General features: G+C 41.7%; 1 protein-coding gene across 5 annotated transcripts in view; it reads right to left on the reverse strand.

The window, feature by feature from the left end:
* nap1l4a (nucleosome assembly protein 1-like 4a) overlaps nt 1–26,160 on the reverse strand; it is a 59,112-nt gene that overhangs the window by 20,928 nt on the left and 12,024 nt on the right. For all 5 annotated transcript variants that reach the window (XM_023984724.3, XM_023984725.2, XM_023984722.2 and 2 more), the window contains exons 3-9: nt 25,454–25,526; nt 21,655–21,799; nt 18,872–18,958; nt 17,770–17,901; nt 17,535–17,606; nt 17,120–17,259; nt 14,813–14,958 (exon numbers count right to left, since the gene is read on the reverse strand). In XM_023984724.3, the coding sequence (XP_023840492.1) occupies nt 14,813–14,958; nt 17,120–17,259; nt 17,535–17,606; nt 17,770–17,901; nt 18,872–18,958; nt 21,655–21,799; nt 25,454–25,526 (795 nt within the window). The remainder of the gene's footprint in view (nt 1–14,812; nt 14,959–17,119; nt 17,260–17,534; nt 17,607–17,769; nt 17,902–18,871; nt 18,959–21,654; nt 21,800–25,453; nt 25,527–26,160) is intronic.

The following is a 26,160-nucleotide window of genomic DNA, read 5'->3' on the forward strand; positions in this document are numbered from 1 at the left end:
ACATAAGTTGATGAAATCCGAGCACGGGTAGCATTCCAGAGAGACATCAGGGATTGCAACGTGCTCTGCTTCACGGAAACATGGCTAACTCAAGGGACGCTAACGGAGTCGTGCAATCAGTTGTGTTGTGACAAGGTAGGGGTGGTATAAAGAAGATAGCCCTATTTGGTAAAAGACCAAGTCCATATTATGGCAAGAACAGCTCAAATAAGTAAATAGAAAACGACAGTCCATCATTACTTTAGGACATGAAGGTCGGTCAATAGTGAACATTTCAAGAACTTTGAAAGTTTCGTCAAATGCAGTCGCTAAAACCACCAAGCGCTATGATTCAATTTTACCAAGACTGAGGGGGATGGAGTGCTGCATCAGATGACCTGGCCTGCACAATCCCCCAACCTCAACCAAATTGAGATGGTTTGGGATGAGTTGGACCACAGAGTGAAGGAAAAGCAGCCAACAAGTGCTCAGCATGTGGAAACTCTTCAAGACTGTTGGAAAAGCATTCCATATGAAGTTGGATGAGAGAATGCCAAGAGTGTACAAAGCTGTCATCAAGGCAAGGGAAAGGGGGATACCTAGTCAGTTGTACAACAATGCATTCAACTAAAATGTGTCTTCCGCATTTAACCCAACCCCTCTGATTTAGAGAGACAACCAACCTTAAATTGACAACCACGTCATCTGCGCCCGGGGAACAGTGGGTTAACTGCCTTGCTCAGGGGCAGACAGATTTTTACCTCGTCAGCTCGGGGATTCGATCCAGCAACCATCCGGTTACTTGCCCAACGTTCTAACCACTAGGCTACCTGATGCCCAAAGGGTGACTACTTTGAAGAATCTCAAATATATTTAGATTTGTTCAACACTTTTTTGGTTACATGATTCCATGTGTTATTTCATAGTTTTGATGTCTTCACTATTATTCTACAATGTAGAAAATTGTCAAAAATAAAGAAACCCTTGAATGAGTAGGTGTTCTAAAACTTCTGACCGGTAGTGTACATACATACGATTCACTTCTCACACGCTTGTGCAACAAACAATCATTCAAACAGACAACACTCACGCATAACTATAAACCTTCTTTGACAGTAACACATGGGTGGGTGTGCGCACACACATTCCCACAGTGGTACCAGGCAGGCAGGGCTGCATTCCAGGGAGTTTGCTATGGAGGGAAAGTCAGATGAGTCAAGGTTAGCCCTTAGCCAGCATTCTCCCCATTTCCCACTCACATAGCCTGAGAGACAACACTGATTGCAGGGAGGAGATAGGAGACGGAATGGACTTAACTTTCTTCAAGGGAAGATAAAAATAGGAAAGAAGATTAGGTAGAGACTTATGAATGAAGTAAAAAAAAAAAAAAAGAGGATGGAACAGAGGAAAGAGTTGAATTCATGTCAAGACATTTTGGCTACACTGAATTGAACTAAATGCTGGCTTACATTGAAGGGCGGGAAGTGAGTCTGAGAGGGCGAGGTGTACAATTTATGTATTTATCTTCACAAAGAAAATCTATTGTTTGAGAGATAGCGGATTCAGAGACTTGACTACACAGGCCCCACCCTGAGGGCACACACCTGAGCTACAATATTAATATCTACCAATCACACGCCTAGGATACACCAAAGAGGTATTCAGAGTTTGAAGGTGAGGATTCAGGATTGGTGCATGCATGTTTGAAAGGAAGGGCTGACTAATAGATAGAAAATGGGAGTCAAGAGCTCAAATAAAAAGGTGCTTTTTTACTCATTCAGATGACCTAAGATATGCAAATCACCTTGTGACAGTGATATAGACCCACTAGTTGGGGCACCCTTACATGGTCCTACCACCTTTGGTTTTACACACACTTTTGTGTGTGTATTTGTGTGTGTGTGTTCCATTCTTCACCAAGACAATAAGAACTCCAAACTGGAGGTGTGTGTGATGTGTAAATGAGCTGTAGCTAAGTAAACAAAACAAAATCTCGGGTCGCAAAAGCACACTGTTTAGTTCCGGCCTTGGCGAAGAATGGAAAGCTCACGTCTTTGACGCACGCTAAGCTTTGAAGTCGTATGGTCGGACAGAAGTCTGATTCTAGTCCACAACAGAGACTGTGCCTACACAGACCAGGCTGTGAATAACACATCTAACCATGAATAGACAGTCATTGTGTAAGAGGCAATGTGAGCAGCCCCTGTCCTGCATATCTCTAAGTACGGACGCATTCCAGATGTATAAATATAATACCACGTTTAGGCCTACTTTATAAAGCACTTTTCATTATTACGAAAAGCATCTTAAACTCACTAATCAAAATTCACATCCAGAGATATTTAAAATGCCTAAAGAAGTGCTTGCCGTCTTAGTAACCAGATCAATATGATACATTGAAGTCTGTGCAGAATGAGTATTTGGGGGAAAGCCGTTCCACTGCCAGGATCAGGGTGCAGCAGTGAGAGTCTACCGCCACCTGCTGGTTGTGTTGAACAACTGCAGAGAAACTACTGTATGCTACACATGGCCTGAAGAGGAAAATCTTGCTTTCTGCATGCTTAGTTAACCTTTAAATGGGTACCCATGCATCTTACCTTTGAAGCATGGATACCTTTGTGTTATTTGTGCAGGTCTCATTTTTAGGAGTGGCCATCAAATCTTCTTTCAAAACTGTGTTTTTCCCCATGATTGCATTAAGAATGTTGTGCAATGACTGGGTTTATCCGAATGCATGTTTCTCTCCTTATGGCAGTCAACTTGAAAGTGCCTCGAGAGGAATATTATGTTCTTGTCATTGAATGCGACAAGCTGATCAATTGAATAGTAAACTGATTTTGCCGTCAGCCGTCTTGTTGGCTGAGAAAAGCTCCAGTATCTTTAAAGAGCGCCGGTAGAAATATTTAGTTGGCGTGGTGGCAACAACTTAGCAGCAACACAGCCCCACTTCCAAATTAATATAGCAGAAACACAGGAGGGCCGCTAGATTAGCTTGAAAATGGGGACCATTCTTTGACAGAGGCCTGACAGTTCAATTTGTGAAGTACGGAACATTTGGCAATGACCCCCCCCCCCCCCCCCATAACCACGTGTACCCACAGACGAAACAAAGCTGTAAGTGAAGACCGCACAGAAATAAACATTTTGGCATAAATGAAATATTTTAGGTTTGGGGCAAATCCAACATCACAGAGTTGACCCTACATATTTTCAAGTAATGTGGTGGCATGTTATGGGTACGCTTGTTATCAAAGGGCCTTCCACAAACTGAATCATCTAGAATGTAGTTGTATGCTGTAGCATTAAGATTTCCCTTCACTGGAACTAAGGGGCATAGCCTGAACCATGAAAAATAGCCCCAGACTATTATTCCTCCTCCACCAAACTTTAGTCGGCACTATGGTAGCATTCTCCTGGCTGCCAAACTCAGATTCGTCTGTCAGACTGCCAGATGGTGAAGCGTGATTCCTCACTACAGGGAGTAGTTTCCACTGCTCCAGAGTCCAATGGCAGCGAGCTTCACACCACTCCAGCCAACGTTTGGCATTGGGCATGGTGATCTTAGGCTTGTGTGCAGGTGCTTGGCCATGGAAACCCAATTCATGAAGCTCTCGAAGAACAATTATTGTGCTGAGGATGCTTCCAGAGGCAGTTTGGAACTCGGTAGGGTGTTGCAACCGAGGATAGACTCCTGTTCTGTGAGCTGTGTAACCTAGCACTTCGCAACATAGCCGTTGTTGCTAATATAGACATTTCTACTTCACAATAACAGCACTTAAAGTTGACCAGGGAAGCTCTAGCAGGGCAGAAATTTGTCGAACTGACTTGTTGAAAAGGTGGCATCCTATGACGGCGCAACGTTGAAAGTCCTGAGCTCTTCAGTAAGACTATTCTGACAATGTTTGTCTGAGGAGATTGCATGGCTGTGTGCTTGATTTTACACACCTGTCAGAAACGGGTGTGGCTGAAACAGCGGAATCCACTAATTTGAAGGGATGTCAACATACTTGTGTGTTTGTATGTACAGTCGTGGCCAAAAGTTGAGAATGACACAAATATTAATTTCCACAAAGTTTGCTTCTTCAGTGTCTTTAGATATTTTTTTCAGATGTTACTATGGAATACTGAAGTATAATTACAAGCATTTCATAAGTGTCAAAGGCTTTTATTGACAATTACAAGAAGTTGATGCAAAGAGTCAATATTTGCAGTGTTGACCCTTCTTTTTCAAGACCTCTGCAATCCACCCTGGCATGCTGTCAATTAACTTCTGGGCCACATCCTGCACATAATCAATGCTTGGAGTTTGTCAGAATTGTTGGGTTTTTGTTTGTCCACAAGTTCTCAATGGGATTAAGGTCTGGGGAGTTTCCTGGCCATGGACCCATTGATGATTTGTTTCCCGAGCCACTTAGCCTTATGGCAAGGTGCTCCATCATGCTGGAAAAAGCATTGTTCGTCACCAAACTGTTCCTGGATGGTTGGGAGAAGTTGCTCTCGGAGGATGTGTTGGTACCATTAGGCAAAATTGTGAGTGAGCCCAGTCCCTTGGCTGAGAAGCAACCCCACACATGGTCTCAGGATGCTTTACTGTTGGCATGACACAGGACTGATGGTAGCGCTCACCTTGTCTTCTCCGGATGCCCCAAACAATCGAAAAGGGGATTCAGAGAAAATGACTTTACCCCAGTCCTCAGCAGTCCAATCCCTGTACCTTTTGCAGAATATCAGTCTGTCCCTGATGTTTTTCCAGGAGAGAAGTGGCTTCTTTGCTGCCCTTTTTGACACCAGGCCATCCTCCAAAAGTCTTCGCCTCACTGTGCGTGCAGATGCACTCACACCTGACTGCTGCCATTCCTGAGCAAGCTCTGTACTGGTGGTGCTCCGATCCCGCAGCTGAATCAACTTTAGGAGATGGTCCTGGCGCTTGCTGGACTTTCTTGGGTGCCCTGAAGCCTTCTTCAAAACAATTGAACCGCTCTCCTTGAAGTTCTTGATGATCCGATAAATGGTTGATTTAGGTGCAATCTTACTGGCAGCTATATCCTTGCCTGTGAAGCCCTTTTTGTGCAAAGCAATGATGATAGCACGTGTTTCCTTGCAGGTAACCATGATTGACAGAGGAAGAACAATGATTCCAAGCACCACTCTCCTTTTGAAGCTTCCAGTCTGTTATTCGAACTCAAATCAGCATGACAGAGATCTCCAGCCCTGTCCTCGTCAACACTCACACCTGTGTTAACGAGAGAATCACTGACATGATGTCAGCTGGTCCTTTTGTGGCAGGGCTGAAATGCAGTGGTTATGTTTTTGGGGGATTCAGTTAATTTGCATGGCAAAGAGGGACTTTGCAATTCATCTGATCACTCTTCATAACATTCTGGAGTATATGCAAATTGCCATCATACAAACTGAGGCAGCAGACTTTGTGAAAATTAATATGCATGTCATTCTCAAAACTTTTGGCCACGACTGTATGTATGTATAGTACCAGTCAAAAGTTTGGGCACCTACTCATTCCAGTGTTTCTATTTTTTTTATTTATTACTATTTTCTACATTGTAGAATAATAGTGAAGACATCAAAACTATGAAATAACACATAGAAAAAAAGTTAAAACAAAAATAAATGTTATACTGCCTTAATGACAGCTTTGCACACTCTTGGCATTCGCTCAACAAGCGTCATGAGATAGTCACCTGGAATGCATTTCAATTAACAGGTGTGCATTAATAAAATTGGAATTTCTTTCCTTCTAACATGCTGACCAAACTAGACACACGTGTTCGCAGGTTGAAATATCAAAACTCTGAACCAATTATATTAATTTGGGGACTGGTCAAAAATGTTTAATGTTTTATGGCAATTTAGCTAGCTTGCTGTTAGCTAATATGTCCTGCGATAAATATTGGGTTGTTATTTTACCTGAAATACTGATCCAATCCACAGAAGAGAAAGGAATTTGGTTTACCTTTTTGTCACTTCTCCTCCTTCCTCAGGCTTCTAATTTACTTATTTGAACTTTATATGGCGGTTGGCAAAAAACTTTACGGTGCATTACTACAACCGACTGGAGTGTGGACGTCAGTTCATCTTTCAATCACACACACGAGTGTACATGCTCCTAAACACCAATGAGGAGATGGGAAAGGCCGGACTTGCAGCAAAACTGAGTGTCACAAATAGAACCTTTTTCAATTTGAGCGCCTGGCCACGCAGATGCTCGTTGAGGCGTGAGAGCAGTGTGGGTGCAATGATCGAATAACATTTGTGTATACATTTAATTTGCATGTACACATACATGCGGTCAAGATGTTAATGCGCTTGAGCCAATCAGTTGTGTTGTAACAAGCTAGGGGTGGTATACAGAAGATAGGGCTATTTGGTAAAAGACCCAAGTCCATATTATGGCAAGAACAGCTTGAGCAAAGATCAACGACAGTCCATCATTACTTTAAGACATTAAGGTCAGTCAAGTGAACATTAAGAACTTTGAAAGTTTCCTCAAATGCAGTCGCTAAAACCATCAAGCGCCATGATGAAACTGGCTCTCACGAGGACCGCCACAGGAAAGGAAGATCCCGAGTTCTCTGCTGCAGAGGATAAGTTCATTAGAGCTAGCAGCCTAAGAAATTGTATCCCAAATTAACACTTCAGAGCTCAAGTAACAGATATCTAAAAATCAACAATTCAGAGACTGCATGAAATCAGGCCTTCATGGGTCAAATTGCTACAAAGAAACCACTACTAAAGGACACCAATAATAAGAAGAGACTTGCTTGGGCCAAGAAACACAAGCAACGGACATCAGACTGGTGGAAATCTGTCCTTTGGTCTGAAGAATCCAAATAAAAAAAATTAAAAAATCCAACGGCCATGTCTTTGTGAATGGATGATCTGCATGTGTGGTTTGCACAGTGAAGCATGAGGACGTGGTGTGATTGTACTTTGCTGGTGACTTATTTATTTAGAATTCAAGGCACATTTAACCAGCATGGCTACCACAGCATTCTGCAGCGATACGCCATCCCATCTGGTTTGCGCTTAGTGGGACTATCATTTGTTTTTCAACAGGACAATGACCCAACACACCTCCAGGCTGTGTAAGGGTTATTTGACCAAGGAGAGTGATGGAGTGCTGCATCAGATGACCTGGCCTCCACAATCACCCGACCTCAACCCAATTGAGATGGTTTCGGGTGAGTTGGACCACAGAGTGAAGGAAAATCAGCCAACAAGTGCTCAGCATGTGGGATCTACTTCAAGACTGTTGGAAAAGCATTCCAGGTGAAGCTGGTTGAGAGAATGCCAAGAGTGTGCAAAGCTATCATCAAGGAAAAGGGTGGCTACTTTGAAGAATCTCAAATATATTTTGATTTGTTAAACACTTTTTTGGACATTACATGATTCCATGTGTAATTTCATAGTTTTGATGTCTTCACTATTCTACAATGTAGAAAAAAGCAAAAAATAAAAACCCTTGAATGAGTACGTGTCCAAACTTGACTGGTACTGTACATACAGTGCATTTGGAAAGTATTCAGACCTTGACTTTTTCCACATTGTTACATTAATGCCTTATTCTAAAATTGATTAAATAGTTGTCCCCCCTCAATCTACACACAATAACAAACAAAAACTGTTTTTTAGAAATTGTAGCAACTGTATAAAAAAATGAAACATTTACATACAGACTCTTTACTCAGCACTTTGTTGAAGCAACTTTGTCAGCATTTAAAGCCTCGAGTCTTCTTGGGCATGACGCTACAAGTTTGGCACACCTGTATTTGGAGAGTTTCAGATCACATGTATAGCGTCCTGAGGGCGAGCGGTTTGCTGACGTCAACAATGTGAACCAAGTGCCCCACGGTGGCGGGGGGATTTTGGTGTGGGCGGGAATAAGCTACAGACAATGAACACAATTGCTTTTTACCGATGGCAATTTGAATGCAGAGCTACCGTAAAGGAGATCTTGTGGCCAATTGTTGTGCTATACATCTGCCGCCATCACCTCATGTTTCATGATAATGCACGGCCCCATGTCGCAAGGATCTGTACACAATTCGTGGAAGCTGAAAATGTCCCAATTCTTCCGCGGCCTGAATACTCAGACATGTCACCCGATGAACATGTTTGGGATGGTCTGGACCGACGTGTACCACAGCGTGTTCAAGTTCCCTCCAATATCCAGCCATTGAAGAGTGGGACAACATTCTACAGGCCACAATCAACAGCCTGATCAACTCTATGCGAAGGAGATGGTGCGCTGCATGATGGTGGCCACACCAGATACTGACTGGTTTTCTGATCCACACCCCTACATTTTTTTTTAAGGCATCTGTATTCCCAGTTATGTGGAATACATAGATTAGGGCGTAAAGAATGTATTAATGTATATGAACTGTAACTCAATAAAATGTTAGAAATTGTTGCATTTAGATTTTTGTTAAGCATATTTTTTACTCAGTCGGGGTCTCAACTCACTTTTGCGAGTTAGAATAAAAGTTTATCTAGCGGCCAGATAAAATACCGCCCGGGGGGCACCCACTGATTTCGCTAGTCATTCTCACTCCGATGTCATATTTAAAACCGCAAACATCCGTCTCCGCACCATGGAAGAATTTGTAGAATTGCATTAAATTAGTTATACATGTTGGGGAGGTTTATGACCCCCATAAATACCTTTCCCCTTTTTCCTCTCTCTACTCTACCGATGTGACTATTGAAAGTCTTTTTGTTAACATGGAGAGTCTGGTAACATCAAAAGGTGGGAAACTGAACCATATTTCGGTAATCCAACCAGTTGAAAATATGCGTTGGTACTTAATGAATATGATGTCAGATCAGTTGGCGTCTGAGACATTATTACTAGGACGACAAACTGTATATTGGGAAAGTCAAACATTCTAGTTATCAGATTCACATGGAATTGTGCAATTTAAATATGAAACTATGTGAAAAGATTAAATGTAATTTTAGCTTCTAAATGAGAGAATTGTTTTTCATGAGTGAAATATGCTCAACTCAGTGGCCCCGCCCATGTGAACAGACACTGGTTGTAAACTATGAAACACGGCCCTCTCCCAACCCAATATAAGCCCCTTTACGAAAATTTTACTTCCTGTTCCAAGGACGTGAGGACTTACCATCCCCACGTTGAAAGGACAAAGACCACCTACAGAACTAAGCCAACCTCAGCAAGAACCTAACAAAATTAGCATCGAATTTCAATGTGAAGGTGACGACCTACACGCCGGAAGGATGAATTTCGACTATACCAGACAGAATATAGCATGAGCTTAAAGTATGGCAACTTGGTATGAACTTTGAACTCTTATTCACTAAAGAAGTGATACCACCTAGCTGTTGCGTTAGCGCAGCAACTGTAGACTTGGGCTAGGAGAGGATGGACAGAGTATTTGTTCTACCACACGACGAAGGTACTACCAAGTATCCATTCTACCAACAGACATACTTCAAAGGACAATCCGGCCTCCGATCTACGACCAACCAAGCGAAGCGCAGCTCAGGGTAAATATTTATTGCATTTTCCTTTTCCAAACGGGCGGTTATTTAGAATGCATAAGATACTGTATTTACGATAGCATGGCTGCCTACGGCCCGTCTCAGTCTTCCCGCTCTTTCATTCAAAACCCAACCCCCTTTCTTTGTGTAACCAGCCGTCATATCTGTTCCATCCGCTAGGGCCGTTTTCCTTTATGACATAATTTGTAATCAATGTATGATTATTTAGGTATTTAGTAAATAAATAATTAAACCAAATTTTGTATTGCTGATTCAACTTGTTAGCCAGGGTTCGAGAAGATAACCAAGAATTTACAACTTTCAGATGAGACTAAGGTGACGATTAAATATTGACTGCTATTGAGGTTAAATATTACTAGGTCTTTAAGAGTTTATTCGGAAGATAACAGCTCTATAAACATTATTTCGTGGTGGCCCGACTTTCTGGTTAATTACATTTACCTGATTAGCTTAATAAGGTAATATTAATTACAGAGAAATGATTTTATAGAATAGAATTGTCATATCACTTAATCCTGCATAGCCAAATACACGACACACAATTCCAAAATCTCTCCACTCCATGGCAAAATGTGTAGAATGGCAGCAAACTTGCTTTAAAACAAACATTTTCTCTACACCGCATGGCAAAATATGTATTATTGGTGGTGGCGGTGCAACTGCAGCCCCTCGACTAGTTGAGATTTGTGTTGCCCCCCACCCCAATCATAGTTGCCAATCCCTGCCTTAAAAGAAAACCTACCTCTGTCTTTTAAAGACTTTACAATTGGATTGAGTTTTACTTTTCATGGTAACATTTACCCAAATTATAAAGCCAAAGACACACCAGAAAGAGTTTCCACAAAGTGATGAGTGTTTATTGGTCCAATCTCAGCTAGGGCTGTTACATTGTCGGCAGTCACGGGTCACGACCGTCAAGTTCCACGTGACCTTTGAGTCACGGTAACTAGGCTTCTCCAAATCTGCGCTCTGATGCCGCTGATGGTCATTAGTAGCCTTCCAAACTTGCTAACGGCCATTCGCTAATGGCCTGGTACTCAGTGCTCTATTGTCCCTCCATCAGGTCCTAATGGCCTGGTACTCAGTGCTCTATTGTCCCTCCATCAGGTCCTAATGGCCTGGTACTCAGTGCTCTAATGTCCCCCCATCAGGTGCTAATGGCCTGGTACTCAGGGCTCTATTGTCCCTCCATCAGGTCCTAATGGCCTGGTAGGCTATATGTATAGACCCGATTAAATTGAGAACAGTCAGATGTGAGAATGTTATCAAGTCCTGGTCAAATTGTGACATTTTTCAAATCATTAGTCGCATCATGCAGCCTTAGAATGTATTAGAAATCAAAACGTATAGACTACAGTTTGTATCAGAACTAAAGTTGTATAAGTAACAAAATTAAGCATTTAGGAGGACCTTTTTCAAATGATCACTTTGTTAACCGATCAACATAGAATATCTGCATGTGTGCACTCCCTCTGACCAATTGTATTTTTGACTATAAAATAATGCCACGGGAATTATAAGCAAATCTTATCTGCTAAATGAACTAGTGAAACCCACAGCCATAATCGCATAGCCAAATCCGGGCCTAACAAAGACTCAGAATATGCTATTCTTCCGAAATAGGCTACATTTACTTCATATCATAATGTTTATTTAGACTTGCCTAAATTCATGGATATATTGTGATGGTGTAGACTATATTACATGGATTTATTAGACTTTTTAAAACGGATGTTCCAAAGGCCTGCATCAGTGGCATGTAACCTATGCGTGGACGCCAGGAGATGCTAAAAGTGTATATGTTAATTAACGGTTAACTACAGTTATTTGCATGACAGTTAACGCCACTGCCCTGGTCTCAGCCCTGACTTAAATCTACGTGAAAACCAGAGACAATACTCAAACATTGCGGTTCATCAATCTGAGCTGTGGACTCGAGTCACGTGACTTGGACTTGAGTACTACTCGACTTGGCAAAAAGAATAAACACTTGACACTCGAATTCAGCGTCAATAACTCTGGACTTAACTTGAGCGGTAACACTCGAGACTTGGATTTCCCAAAAGAGCAGCACCACCTTCCTCTCCTGTTATTACAGTGAACATGCAATTCCGTTGTTCAAAACGGAGAATCACATGGGAAATGACCATTACATTTGGCTCTGGCTAGTGCCACTGCGCCAGAAGGTGCAGAACGGCAAGGGGAAAAATAGAACACTATCCTATATTTTCAACACTTGTCGCTTGAAAATATGCTCTCTGAGCAAGAGTCTCCGTGAATGTTTAATCTCAGCCAACCACAGACCTCAACGCGCATGTAGTGGTCAGGGGGTAAATAAGAACACTTCGTTCAAATTGGAGATTTCATAATGTCAGCCAAAATGTAGCTGTACAGTGCCCGCAAAAGTATTCATCCCCCTTGGCGGTTTTCCTGTTTTTTTGCATTACAACCTGTAATTTAAATTGATTTTTATTTGGATTTCATGTAAATGGACAGACACAAAATAGTCCAAATTGGTGAAGTGAAAAAGTACTTGTTTCAAAAAAGCCTCTAAATAAGATCTGGTGGAACCAATTACTACCTTCAGAAGTAAAATAATTAGTTAAATAAAGTCCACCCGTGTGCAATCTAAGTGTCACACAATCTCAGCATATATACACACACCTGTTCTGAAAGGCCCCAGAGTCTGCAACACCACTAAGCAAGGGGCACCACCAAGCAAGCAGGACCATGAAGACCAAGGAGCTCAAACAGGTCAGGAACAAAGTTGTGGAGAAGCAAAGATCAGTTGGGGTTATAAAAAAATATCACAAACTTTGAACATCCCACGGAGCACCATTAAAAACAAATCAAAGAATATAGCACCACAACAAACCTGCCGTGAGAGGGCCGCCCACCAAAACTCACAGACCAGGCAAGGAGGTCATTAACTTGTTTGGGATAGGGGGCAGCATTTTCACTTTTGGATGAATAGCATGCCCAGAGTGAACTGCCTCCAACTCAGTCCCAGATGCAAATATATGTATATTATTATTAGGATAGAAAACACTCTGAAGTTTCTAAAACTGTTTGAATGATGTCTGAGTATAACAGAACTCATATGGCAGGCAAAAACCTGAGAAAAAATCCAAACAGGAAGTGGGAAATCTATGATATGGATGAGTTTGCACTTCCTACGGCTTCCACTAGATGTCAACAGTCTATAGAACCTTATCTGATGCTTCTACTGTGAAGTGGGGCCGAAGGAGACAGGAATTAGTCAGGTCTATCATGACCTGACCATGCTCTGATGATGCGGGAGCTCTGTTCCAACGCACATCTGAAGTCAATGTAATTCTCTGGTTGGAACGTTATTCAAGATTTATGTTAAAAACATTCTAAAGATTGATTCAATACATCATTTGACATGTTTCTACTGACTGTTACGGAACTTTTTGACATTTAGTCTGCTTTTAGTGAACGCGCTTCCTGGCGTTGGATTTGTTTACCAAACACGCTAACAAAAATAGCTATTTGGACATAAATGATGGACATTACCAAACATTTATTGTGGGAGTCCTGGGAGTGCATTCCGACGAAGACCAGCAAAGGTAAGTGAAGATTTATAATGCTTTTTATGAGTTTTCTTGACTGCACAATTTGGCAGGTAACTGTAAGGCTTGCTTTTGTGGCTGAACGCTGTTCTCAGATTATTGAATATTGTGCTTTTGCCGTAAAGCTTTTTGAAATCTGACACAGCGGTTGCATTAAGAACAAGTGCATCTTTAATTCTATGTAAAACATACATCTTTCACCAAAGTTTATGAGTATTTCTGTTATTTGACGTGGCTCTCTGCAATTTCTCCTGACATTTTGGAGGCATTTCTGAACATGGCGCCAATGTAAACTGAGGTTTTTAGATATAAATATTAACTTTATCGAACAAAACATATGTATTGTGTAACATTAAGTCCTATGAGTGTCATGATGAAGATCAAAGGTTAGTGATTCATTTTCTCTGTTTCTGCTTTTTGTGACTCCTGTATTTGGCTGGGAAAATTACTGTTTGTCTGTGATTTTGCAGTGACCTAACATAATCGTTTGTGGTGCTTTCGCTGAAAAGCCTCTTTGAAATCGGACACTTTGGTGGGATTAACAACAAGATTACCTTTAAAATGGTATAAGATACATGCATGTTTGAGGAATTTTAATTTTGAGATCTGTTTGAATTTGGCGCCCTGCACTTTCACTGGCTGTTGTCATATCATCCCGTTGTCGGGATTGCAGCCATAAGAAGTTTTAAGGGGAAACATTTAAATGTCATGGAATGGCCTAATCAAAGCCCAGACCTCATTCCAATTGAGAATCTGTGGTGTGACTTTAAGATTGCTGTAAACCAGCAGAACCCATCCAACTTGAAAGAGCTGGAGCAGTTTTGCCTTGAAGAATGGGCAACAATCCCTGTGGTTAGATGTGCCAAGCTTATAGAGACATACCCCAAGAGACTTGCAGCTGTAATTGCTGCAAAAGGTGGCTCTACAAAGTATTGGCGTTGGGGAGTGAATAGTTATGCACGCTCAAGTTCAGTTTTTTTGTCTTATTTCTTGTTTGTTTGTTCCACAATAAAAAATATTTTGCATCTTCAAAGTGGTAGGCATGTGTAAATCAAATCATACAAAGCTTTCTATTAGTAATGATGATTCAAGGAAACATTTATTTCATGATCTGTGGAGTTTATTACATAAGCCTATGTATTGTACTAGTAGGCTAGAATAAGGAAAAGAGAAAATATTACTTACCTTTCTTAAAAATGGCATTGAAATTGGTATAAAACACTTAACCATTGACTCAAAAACCCCAAATTAGGGACTTGAGACTTGACCTGAGCTCTGGAACTTGAGACTTGCCTATTATTACTTCGGATTTAATGCGAGAGCAAAATTGTGACTTGTTCCCATCTCTGCCATAGTGACATCTCTGCCATGATCTTCAACCAACTTGAATGAGCTTGAGCAATTTTGCCAAGAACAATAGATATATGGGGCCCCATGAGTTTTGCAAAGTTGGAGGAAATGTATTCAAAATGATTTGTAATTGCTGTCAAAGGTGCTTCTTCCAAGGGGTGTGAAGGACCTATGCATCTTCATTTTCAAAAACGTCTATACATTTTTTCTTCCACTTTGAACGTGTGGAGTAGGTCATGTAGATCTGGGGGGGGGGGGATCCTCATTTTATCCACGTTTAGATTTAAATAGAAGGGAGCAAAATATGCAAAGGGTGTATAGACTAGTTTGTGGTGTGTTCTCACCTTTAATGGGGCTGAAGAAGTTGAAGAAGGAGTCGTTGGGGACTGTCTTGGTGACCGTCCTGACTGTGCCACGCCCCTTGTGCTTCTGCTTCTTCTTAATGGTCTTCACCGTCACATCCTTCCCCTTATGCCAGTCTATCTGACAACTAGAGGGGAGGGCAGGGAGAGAAAGGAGAAATTACAATTGAATGGACTTTGTTTTATGTGCTGACTGACATGACGAGTAAAACTTTGAGGGACGGTTTCTGCAAAGTCCTGGATTAAAAAGCATTGTCAACGGAGAATCTCCATTGAAATAGCTTTTCAGTCCAGGACTGACCTTAAACCCCTAGTCGATGTCCGCACCCCATAAAAACCTGTCAGTTTAAGCTAGAGATAGTCCCCAACAAAAAGAGGTTTCCCGTAGTGAATCTTTTTTTTATGCGTTTGTATGGGCTAAAACAAGGCCCGAAAATGATTTTATCAAATATATATATATATTTTTATATCTTTTGACACTTCAAGGAGTCTTAAAATTCAAAATCAAATAGCTAAATGATCCTTGGTATGACCCTAAAACAATTACATATAGTTTAGTAGAACCCCACCTCCACAGGCTTAGATTTATGGGTTAATCTACGTGCGGGAAAACATCCCTTGAGGTTTTGGTTTATTATTGTCACAACACCATGATACACAATTTCCCATGGCAAAAAAGAAAAACACTGAACTCTATGATCTATTAAACAGAGACTCAGCGATATGACATGTAACAGATGAGCGATGCGTTACAATGCAGGCGAAACCGAAGACAAACAAGATTTTCTTTTTTAGGTCACTCTTTTCAATGGGATTTCATTGGGAATCCAGATTTCTAATTGAACTGCTTGCAGTTCCTACGGCTTCCACTGGATGTCAACAGTCTAGAGAAATTGGTTGAGGTTATTCCTTTGTGTAATGAAGAAATACGGCCATCTTGAAGTCGAGTCACTCTAGGTGTCCTGTTAGATTAGAAGCGCATGACCAGAAAGCATGCTACGGTTGGTTTTAATCCTGTATTGAACACAGATCATCCCGTCTTCAATTTTAACGATTATTAGCGTAAAAAAATACCAAAAGTTGTATTACAAAAGTAGTTTGAAATTTTTGGACAAAGTTTACAGGTAACCGTTGAGATATTTTGTCGTCACGTTTGAGCAAGTTGGAACCTGTGTTTTTCTGGATCAAACGCGCCAAATAAATTGACATTTTGGATATATAAATCGACGGAATTAAATCGAACAAAAGGACCATTTGTGATGTTTATGGGACATATTGGAGTGCCAACAACAGAAGCTCGTCAAAGGTAAGGCATGAATTATATTTTTATTTATGCGTTTTGTGTCGTGCCTGCAGGGTTGGAATATGCTTATCTCTCTGTTTACAATGGTGCTATCCTCAGAAAATAGCATCGTATGCTTTCGCCGAAAAGCCTATTTGAATTTTGACATGTTGGCTGGATTCACAACCAGTGTAGCTTTAATTTGGTATCTTTCATGTGTGATTTAATTAAAGTTTTATTTAATAGTAATTTTCTTAGTAATTAATTTGAATATGGCGCTCTGCATTTTCTCAGGCTTTTTGCCAAGTGAGATAGTAGCTTCCCGCCTAAACTTGGATATAAATATGAACTTTACCGAACAAAACATACATGTATTGTGTAACATGAAGTCCTATGAGTGTCATCTGATGAAAATCATCAAAGGTCAATGATTTATTTTATCTCTATTTCTGCTTTTTGTTACTGCTCTCTTTGGCTGGAAAAATGGCTTTCTTTTTCTGTGACTTGGCTCATACCTAACAATCGTTTGGTGTGCTTTCTTCATAAACCTTTTTGAAATCGGACACAGCGGCTGGATTTACAACAAGTGTAGCTTTAAAATGGTGTAAAATACTTGTATGTTTGAGGAATTTAAATTATGGGATTTCTGTTTTGAATTTGGCGCCCTGCAGTTTCAATGGCTGTTGACGAGGTGGGACGCTACCGTCCCACATACCCTAGAGAAGTTAAACAGCTACAACTTGATAGCTGCGGGTCTGGAAACAGCTGGGAAGTGAAGCCTAGGATTTCAATTAGTTGTTGCAGAAATTAACCCGATATTGCCATTCACTTCGTGAATATGTAAAACATGTGCAATAGCTTAGAAAATAAAGACATTTGACTCTTGGTGGAAACATTATTTGTTTACAACATTAGGACCACTTTACTAAGGAAATGTTTTTTGTTTCCTTGCTATGAGTATTGAGATCGAGAATCGTGATAATCTCCCTAATGTCGTTGAACCTCACCCTTCACAGGCGATAATTTCCGGGCCCTCAAATGAGAAGGGATCATCGTCATCAGGCTCCGACTTCATCTTGTAAACTTTAGAGAGCACAGCGTTGTTGAAGAAACCATTTGGCTCAAAGTGGAACTCCAGTGTGAAACTCTGCCAAGGGGAAACAATAGAGGGACAAATTACACAGAAAATACCTTCACAAAAACCACTGTCTCGCACATATAGAGATTATTCGATCAGCTATGTGATCAGTTTATTGTACAAAATGTATTCATTCTATGAATAAAGGGATGCGATCTGAAAAAAACAAGTCAGAAGAGGAACTCAATTATCAATTTCAACTTTCGACATTGACACAGATGAAGGATTCAATGATCCTGGGAAAAAAAGATGGATCCCAGACTCAGTTGGATTGTAATACCTACCATAGGTTCTCCAGGCTCAGAGAACTTGACTTGGATGTCCTGAAGGTGCTTCAGGATAGGCTCATCGTGTTCCTGATGGGACAGAAACCGCTTCAATGCAGTACTCCACTCCAATGTGTTTACATTGTAGCATATCACTCAGATGTAGCATATCACTCACCACTCCACTGTGTGCGCGCTAGTTAGGAGATATCACACACTGACTAGGCTCCACATGAAAGTAAGACAGTCTTACCTGCAGCATGTCACTAAGCATGTCCACGCTCTTGAAGATGGTGAGCCAGAACTCGGGTATGCCTTTGGGGTCTTCCTCTGGGGCGGCATCCTCTTCCTTCTCCTCAACAGCAGCCTTCTTCTTCAGCTCCTCCTACAGGCAGACAATTGTTACTACACTTTGATTTCTCATGTATTCCCCATCTGTGCATGTACTATGCAGTTGTCAGTTACCAACAGTTGTCCTGGAGAGCTATCCTTTTGTTCAAGTGCAGCACATTTTAAGGGTGGATGGTAGGCCCGTTACTTGTCCTGGATAGTTCGAGCTGTCTGGCTGGTGCCGGTGAGCAAGCAGAGGCAGGAAGCAGAAGATCCAGTGCAAGATTTTTAATTTTAAGGCTCTTGGAGCAGGTATATACAAATCATCCAACAAGATGCTGGACCAGGCTCAAAGTAAATAATAAATATAAAGTTTGAAGATCAGTCTGACTAGCCCCAGGACTGCAAACAGCAACTAACACGTGCAGAGACAGGCAACCATCTTACTCTCCCATAAGGCACCAGGTGACATGAAACACTTGTAATTGAATGCACTTTGTCAAACTAAGCCAATAAAAACCTCTACAGTTTAGTTACTTTAACCTGTACGATACAGAAATATATAGATTACTTTGAAAGAGCTGGACTAGAACAGAAACCTTCCCCCAATTACCAATAGTGTGTCCCTTCTTAATAAGCAAACTATGGTCACCTGTGTGCTTGGTGGCCATGCCCCTCCATATACTACCAGACAGATCTCACACACAAACATTTGTAAGTATTGCTTTAGACTGGCAACATAAACTTTCTCCGATTTACTTCTCATGTCTCCTGTAATTTATGTTTAGTAATGATTTAAATTAGATCTAACACAGGTAACACAATACACCAAAATTTGGTGAGGTGACCAAGCACCATGTATAATTTGAAATGGGACTAACGAGAAAGCACAGAGTTAGCGTTCTCATTTGCAACAACAAAAATGTATACTCTGGTTCCTAGTTTGAAGGTTCCATCTAAACAGAGCTGTGACTGGCTACAAGGTGTTTGAGGGGCATGATACATGAGCCAATCAGTTCACTAACCGCTAGCTCTTCCTCCTCCTCTCTGTCGTTGTGCCACTCACAGTCTTCGTCTGTGGGTTCCACTGTGGCTGTCACCACGTCTCGTCTCTGTGGGTAGAACACACACATATAAAAAAAAAATCAGTGACTGGCAAGACACAGCATGCACTAACTTTTTAAAAGAGCCAACCACTAACTACTAGGGATGTGACAGTGACAATTTTCCATTAAAATAAGAAATGTAATAAAATCAAGGTGAATTCACAACGTAGCGGCACTGGTGCCAGTAATTGTTTAGGTCTCATGGTGCATCCCTTTCAGATGGTTAAACATTGCACCTGTTCTACCATTACTGTAACTCCATTCCACCTCACAAAGTTGGCATTTCCTTCTCATTTAACTTCTCAAAAGTATTGCCTTACAGATATTTCTCTGCCATTTTCCCAATTGGTAAAGACAATGACTTTGTGGCGGAGTCGACTACAAAATAATTTATTCCTCGACTCCTTGCTCGCCGACTCCCGGTGTTGACTCCCATTTCTGTGTGTCAAGATTAGATTGCGCTAGGAATCAACTCTTAAGTTTAAGTATTTTTGGAACCGAGGAGAATGACTAGTTGCCGTACTACCTAGAACAAACACTTGCATCTTTCATAGCGAGCTAGTGAGGGACAGAGAGAGGGGAGGGGCACAGTATAGGCAGGTCGGCCACCAGGCATACAGTCAGAACCGTGCACTAGGCCTATCTATCGGCAATCAAAAGCCGTATCTCGCAATGGAAAGCTGTATCTTGCAATGTCTCGCAACTTCAGCAAAGCAGGGCCAATCAATAAATAGGCTAGGACAGTCTACACGCAATAGATCAAAGACTGAGAAAGAGCAGGGGTGTGTAATCATTAGGCCAAACATTTGCAAAACAGAAACTAAAAACGAGTTTCTATTGGACAAAATACAGTAGGACCCTCCCCATTTCATTGTTTGCTTCCGTTTAACAAACATTTTGTAACAGAATCAGCATAATGAATACGCCCCCAGGCAGTGTTTCCACAAGCCACTAAATTGAAAAGCCGATAAATAAAAAATGGTGGCGGTCAATTGTCCGGGAGAAGAAAAAAATGTAATTGAGAAATAATGAATATTAGCCTATTCATTGATGGAAATACCAGTCAATATAAATACATTTGACTGGTCATGCTTAGTCTACAGGTTATTTTGCCTAATTTTGTGAAATTAAATTGGCACGTGCGTAAGCTACAGTATATTCATCTTATTTATCACACCCGTACCAGCATACAGATTCAGATGCAGCAGCAGCAGCAGCTCAAACAGAAAGCAGAATTCATCAGCGCTTCACACAACACTTTGCAATTAGCTGTTGGCATTTTCAAACCTGAACTTTTAATACGCAAATTAATTACTTAAAAATCATACAATGTGATTTTCTGGATTTTTGTTTTAGATTCCGTCTCTCACAGTTGAAGTGTACCTATGATAGAAATTACAGACCTCTACATGCTTTGTAAGTAGGAAAACCTGCAAAATCGGCAGTGTATCAAATACTTGTTCTCCCCACTGTACATATGAGATGACTAATGTAGGGAATGTAAACATTTTATTAAGTGGCATTGTTTAAAGTGGTCATGGTCAGAGTCCTTTGGTACCTTTTGTAAACTCCAAGCGGGATGTCATGTGCCTTTTACTGAGGAGTGGCTTCCATCTGGCCACTCCACCATAAAGGCTTGATTGGTGGAGTGCTGCAGAGATGAATGTCCTTATGGAAGGTTCTCCCATCAACACAGAGGAACTGTTCTACCATCCAGACAGAGTAACCATCGGGTTCTTGGTCACCTCCCTGACCAAGGCCCTTCTCCCCCGATTGATCAGTTTGGCGGAGCAGCCAGCTCTAGGAAGAGTCTTGGTGGTTCCAAACGTCTTCCATTTGAGAATGATGGAGGCCACTGTGTTCTTGAGGACCTTCAATGCTGCAGAAATATGTTGGTACCCTTCCCCAGATCTGTGCCTTGACCCAATCCTGTCTTGGAGCTCTACAGACAATTCCTTCTACCTCATGGCTTGGTTTTTGCTCTGACATGCACTGTCAACTGTGGGACCTTATATAGACAGGTGTGTGCCTTTCCAAATCAAGTCCAATGAATTGAATTTACCACAGGTGGACTCCAATCAAGTTTTAGAAACATCTCAAGGATGATCAATGGAAACATTATGCACTTGAGCTCAATTTCAAGTCTCATTGCAAAGGGTCAGAATAAAAAGGTCTGTTTTTTTATTAGTAATAAATTTGCAAAAGTGTCAAAAAAATAAATGTTTTTGCTTTGTCATTATGGGGTATTGTGTAGATTACCGAGTTTATTTCTATATATATTTTTCAAATTTTAATATAAGGATGTAACGTAACAAAATGTGGACAGAGTCAAGGGCTCTGAATACTTTCAGAAGGCATTATACGTAAATGGTAGCTGCAACTCCATTTGGTCGCTATAAATTATAACCTGTTGTCCGATGAGCACCTGTCTTCATACTTGATGCCAAAGCAGCGCTCCCTCTTTTTTGCATTGAGTAGTGAGTCACTGTTGGAAGTATTCCACCTCTTTCCCTTCCTGTGGGGCGTCATTATCTAAAAGTGGTTTCCTGTCCTTAGTCTGTACAAATTGTTAAGAAATTTCTAATATATGTCCGTCATTTGCTTTCAGTAATCCTGTTATTAGCTCAGTGCCCAGGAGAGGAAAGGACACAAGAAGAGGAAGCCACAAAGGTAGCACCTGTAGTAGTGGGGTGTGACTGTACCTTGTCGAAGAAGGGTTGGTAGAGGCCAGCGTACTTCCTCTCCAGCTCATGGACTTCCTCATAGAACTTTGCTTCTATGTTGGCACATTGCACCTGTAGCTTCTTCAGGGCGTAGACTCGCCTCTTCACAGCCTTGGGGAGCAGGCTGGGGAAGAGCGGGAAAGGCATAATCATGCACACTCATCACAAAATGGTAAATCCATGTAGCAAAGTGCACACATAAGGTGAAAGGACAGATTGAGTGAATATACAACATCCCAGAACCCAGAGCCATGCATGTCTAAAATAAAGTATAGTAGCATATATCTATGAGGGCAATTCTGTGGGAAAGTCAATCGGAGCATGGAAAATAAAGTTTGTCATTTGCAAAATGGGGCTGTGTCAACAAAGTCTCTCAGAGAAGAAAATTGGTTGCAAGTGCTCAGAATATACATTTGACTTGGGGGTACAAATCAAAAACTATGCATGAAGCCTCTTTAGTCATAAGATTCCTACCTAGTCAGATATTTAGGAGACCTCGTGAACTGTCCTAACCAGTTAAACGTTACATTTATTTAACTAGGCAAGTCAGTTAAGAACAAATTCGTATTTACAGTGACGGCCTCCCCGGCCAAACCCGGACGACGCTGGGCCAATTGTGCGCCACCCTATGGGACTCCCAATCACGGCCTGTTGTGATACAGCCTCGATTCAAACCAGGGACTGTAGTGACGCCTCTTGCATTGAGATGGTGCCTTGGCCCGCTGCACCACTCAGAAGCCCATTAGCCGGTAATAGCCGGCTTTTGTCTGATATTTGCATAATTAAGTGCAGTTAAATTTGGAGTGTACAGGATATTTGTTATACATCTTCTCACATCCGTACAGCATACAGATAGAGCCTTTGAGTGGAAAATCTGTCACACAGCACAAGAGCTGCTGCTGGAGCAAGACAACTGGGAACTCTGAAAAATACGGAGGTAAAATCATTACGTATTCAGGTTGATAAGTCGGAGCTCTAGAAAGAGGCCCGAGGTCCCGAGTTGGAATTCCGAGTTGGACTGCCATTCAAAACTATTTTTCACCAGTCGGAGCTCTTTTTCCCCCCCAGTTCCCAGTTGTCTTGAACTCACAAGTTGTCTTGAACTATACATAAGTCTGAGATTTCAGAGTTGCCAGTTCAGTTGTTTTCAACACGGCGTCAAACGGCAACGGAAGGCAGGCGTCATCAGCGCGTCACAACACTTTACAATGAGATGGAGGCAGTATGCATTTACCAAAACATATACCGCATTGTTTGAAACCTGAACGTTTTAATACGAGGCATGTCTTACCTTGCTTCCAAGCAGCCTATTAGATCACTCTTCTAAACTTCTAATGGACATTTTCATCTATCACATGAAACTGCTCACGTGTGCAGTGATATTTTGACAATGGTGGTTTCCCGCTAATAGCATTATGGAGCGAAGATTCGAAAGTAGCCTACTGCCTTGTGCACATTTCTGCGCGTATAATGTATAGAAATAATGGTTTGTCAACGTTAAGCTAAACGTTCTCATCTGTTGCATCAGACTCATTGCTTTTTAAATGTACTTTTTTAGTTTATGTAGCCTAGGCCTACTGGTTGTATAAATTTGGGATCTATCGTCCCGCAACTGTCCCAGAGTGTTTGGAATAGGTCATTTCTTTCTCGACAAGCTGACAAATAGAACTTTTAAACTTTTCTACTATTCGTCTTGTTGGCTGAGGAAAAGTAAATGTGGACAATTATTCTACAATGTTCAAAGTGCACATCAGAATTCGGTAAGGACTGCACATCATTGTAATCTCTCCCTGCATGTTCTGTTAATATGAATGACCATATTCAAAATGTGATTTCTGTCATTCTGAGCACTGTGGGTGGACGCCCTAAACAGGTTACATACCCAATGCATACGGGACCAGTAAATTTCTAAAATGTCTGGTCAATTAAACGTTTCATTAGCTGGCTAGTCAGTTCAAATAATGACCATACACTATACAAAATAGTATGTGGACACCCTTTGAAATTAGTGGATTTGGCCATTTCAGCCACACCGGTTGCTGACCAGCGTAAACAATCGAGCACACAGCCATGTAATCTCCATAGACAAACATTGGCAGTAGAATGTCCTCACTGAAGAGCTCAGTGACTTTCAACATGGAACCATCATAGGATGCCACCTTTCCAACAATTCAGTTTGTCAAAATTCTGCCCTGCTACGAAGTGGAAACATCTAGCAGCAACAACGGCTCAGCTGCAAAGTGGTAAGCCACACAAGTTCACAGAACGGGACCGCAACAATCACTAGAGTTCCAAACTGCCTCTGGAAGCAACGTCAGCACAAGAAGTTTTCGTCGGGAGCTTCATGAAATGGGTTCCGATAGCCGAGCAGCCACACACAAGCCCAAGATTACCATGCACAACTCAAAGCGTTGGCTGGTGTGGTGTAAAGTTCGCCGCCATTGGACTACGGAGCAGTGGAAACACGTTCTCTGGAGTGATGAATCATGCTTCACCAGCTAGCAGTCCAATGGACAAATCTGGATTTGGAGGCCAGGAGATCGCAACCTGCCCCAATGCATAGTGCCAACTGTAAAGTTTGGTGGAGGAGTGTAAAGTTCCAGTGAAGGGAAATCTTAACACTACAGCATACATTCTAAACGATTCTGTGCTTCCAACTTCGTGACAACAGTGTGAGGAAGGTCCTGTTTCAGCAATGCTCCCGTGCACAAAGCGAGGTCCAAACAGAAATGGTTTACGGTTATGGGCGGAGCAGACAAGATCGGTGTGGAAGAACTTGACTGGCCTGCAAAGCCCTGACCTCAACCCCATTGACGAATTGGAACGCCGACTACGAGCAAGGTCAATATCAGTGCCCGACCGCACTAATGCTCGTGGCTGAATGGAAGCAAGTCCCCGGCAATGTTCCAACACCTAGTGGAAAGTCTTCCCAGATGCGTGGAGGCTGTTAAAGAAGCAAAGGAGGGACCAACGCCATATTAATGCCCATGGTTTTGGAATGGGATGTTCAACGAGCAAATGTCCTAGGGTTGCACAATTCTGGAAACTTTCAATAAACTTCCCGGGTTTCCCAAAATCCCGGTTGGAGGTTTTCCCCAGAATCAGAAGGGAATAAACAGGAAATCCATAATTCGCCAAACAACATTTATGGAAAACCAGGGAATTTGTTGAAAGTTTCCAGAATTTTTGCAACCCTAGTTGTAGCCTCTCACTTCACCTTTAATTATGTCATTTTAATTCCATCTTCCATCGATTAGATCTCTTAACTTGCTTTCCGTCCAGCGGAGCACCAATTGCAACTGCCTCTCCACAGCGAGCACATTGAAAGGATCAGAAAGCATGCCTTTTTTTTGGCAAACTTTTCCAGATCATCAATATAGTGCCCTTATGTTTTGATTTCTAAGACATTCTCAGGTTTATAGGCCTATCACATCAAAATAAATCATGGAATTTATTGTGATGGTGTAGGCTATATTAAATGGATTTATTCAATTTCCTAAAATGTAGAAGTTCCAAAGCCGCGCAGCAGCAGCTTGTACGCGTAGAAGCGCAGTGATAAACACCTTTATGTTAATTAACGGTCAATTAGTGACACCGGCTGACAAAATTTCATGACCTCCACAGCCCTAGGCACACCCCTACTATAGACACACACATCAAAAGGTTAGTTTATATTTGGTTAGTCCATTACGCAAGACATGAAAACATTTATTTTGCGTGAAAACGTAACATCCATAGTGCTGGAATCGCCCATAAAAGATCTGTAACCAGTGCTCACCTCTCCATGTTGTGGAGGCTGTCCTGTCTGTCCAACGGTCCTCCTGGGATCTGCATGCCATGGTCTCCCTTACCTGTCAATCAAACCAGAGCACACACACCGACTCACACTTGAGCACTACTACTCACCAATTCATTGTGTGAATCATGCTGGCCACGTTCCAATCTGCAAATTTACACTGAATCTAAATTGTATTTCCATGATTCCTCATGTCCCATCTCCTCCTCCAATGTGCTTTGAGAAGGAGGCAAGGAGGTCAGGGGTGCTGCAACTATATGAAGAAATGTAATCATAACCTGTGAGCAGGAGAATATTTTCAGGACCACAGCGAGTGATCGCAACCAAGCGCAAGAGAAACCACTGTCTTTAGCAACATGGCTGTGGAGAGCGCCACTGGGCTGCGCCCAACCCCCCCACCGGAGTTCTTAATGAGCAGATTCTACAGATAATTGTTTATTCTCCTACCTTGGCAAACACTACATTGATCTGTCACAAGACGCAGGCCTCCTAATTGTCCCTAGAATTTCTAAGCAAACAGCTGGAGGCAGGGCTTTCTCCTATAGAGCTCCATTTTTATGGAATGGTCTGCCTACCCATGTGAGAGACGCAGACTCGGTCTCAACCTTTAAGTCTTTACTGAAGACTTATCTCTTCAGTAGGTCATATGATTGAGTGTAGTCTGGCCCAGGGGTGTGAAGGTGAACGGA

Source organism: Salvelinus sp. IW2-2015, linkage group LG4q.1:29 (assembly GCF_002910315.2).
Source record: "Salvelinus sp. IW2-2015 linkage group LG4q.1:29, ASM291031v2, whole genome shotgun sequence".
Lineage (NCBI taxonomy): Eukaryota > Metazoa > Chordata > Actinopteri > Salmoniformes > Salmonidae > Salvelinus > Salvelinus sp. IW2-2015.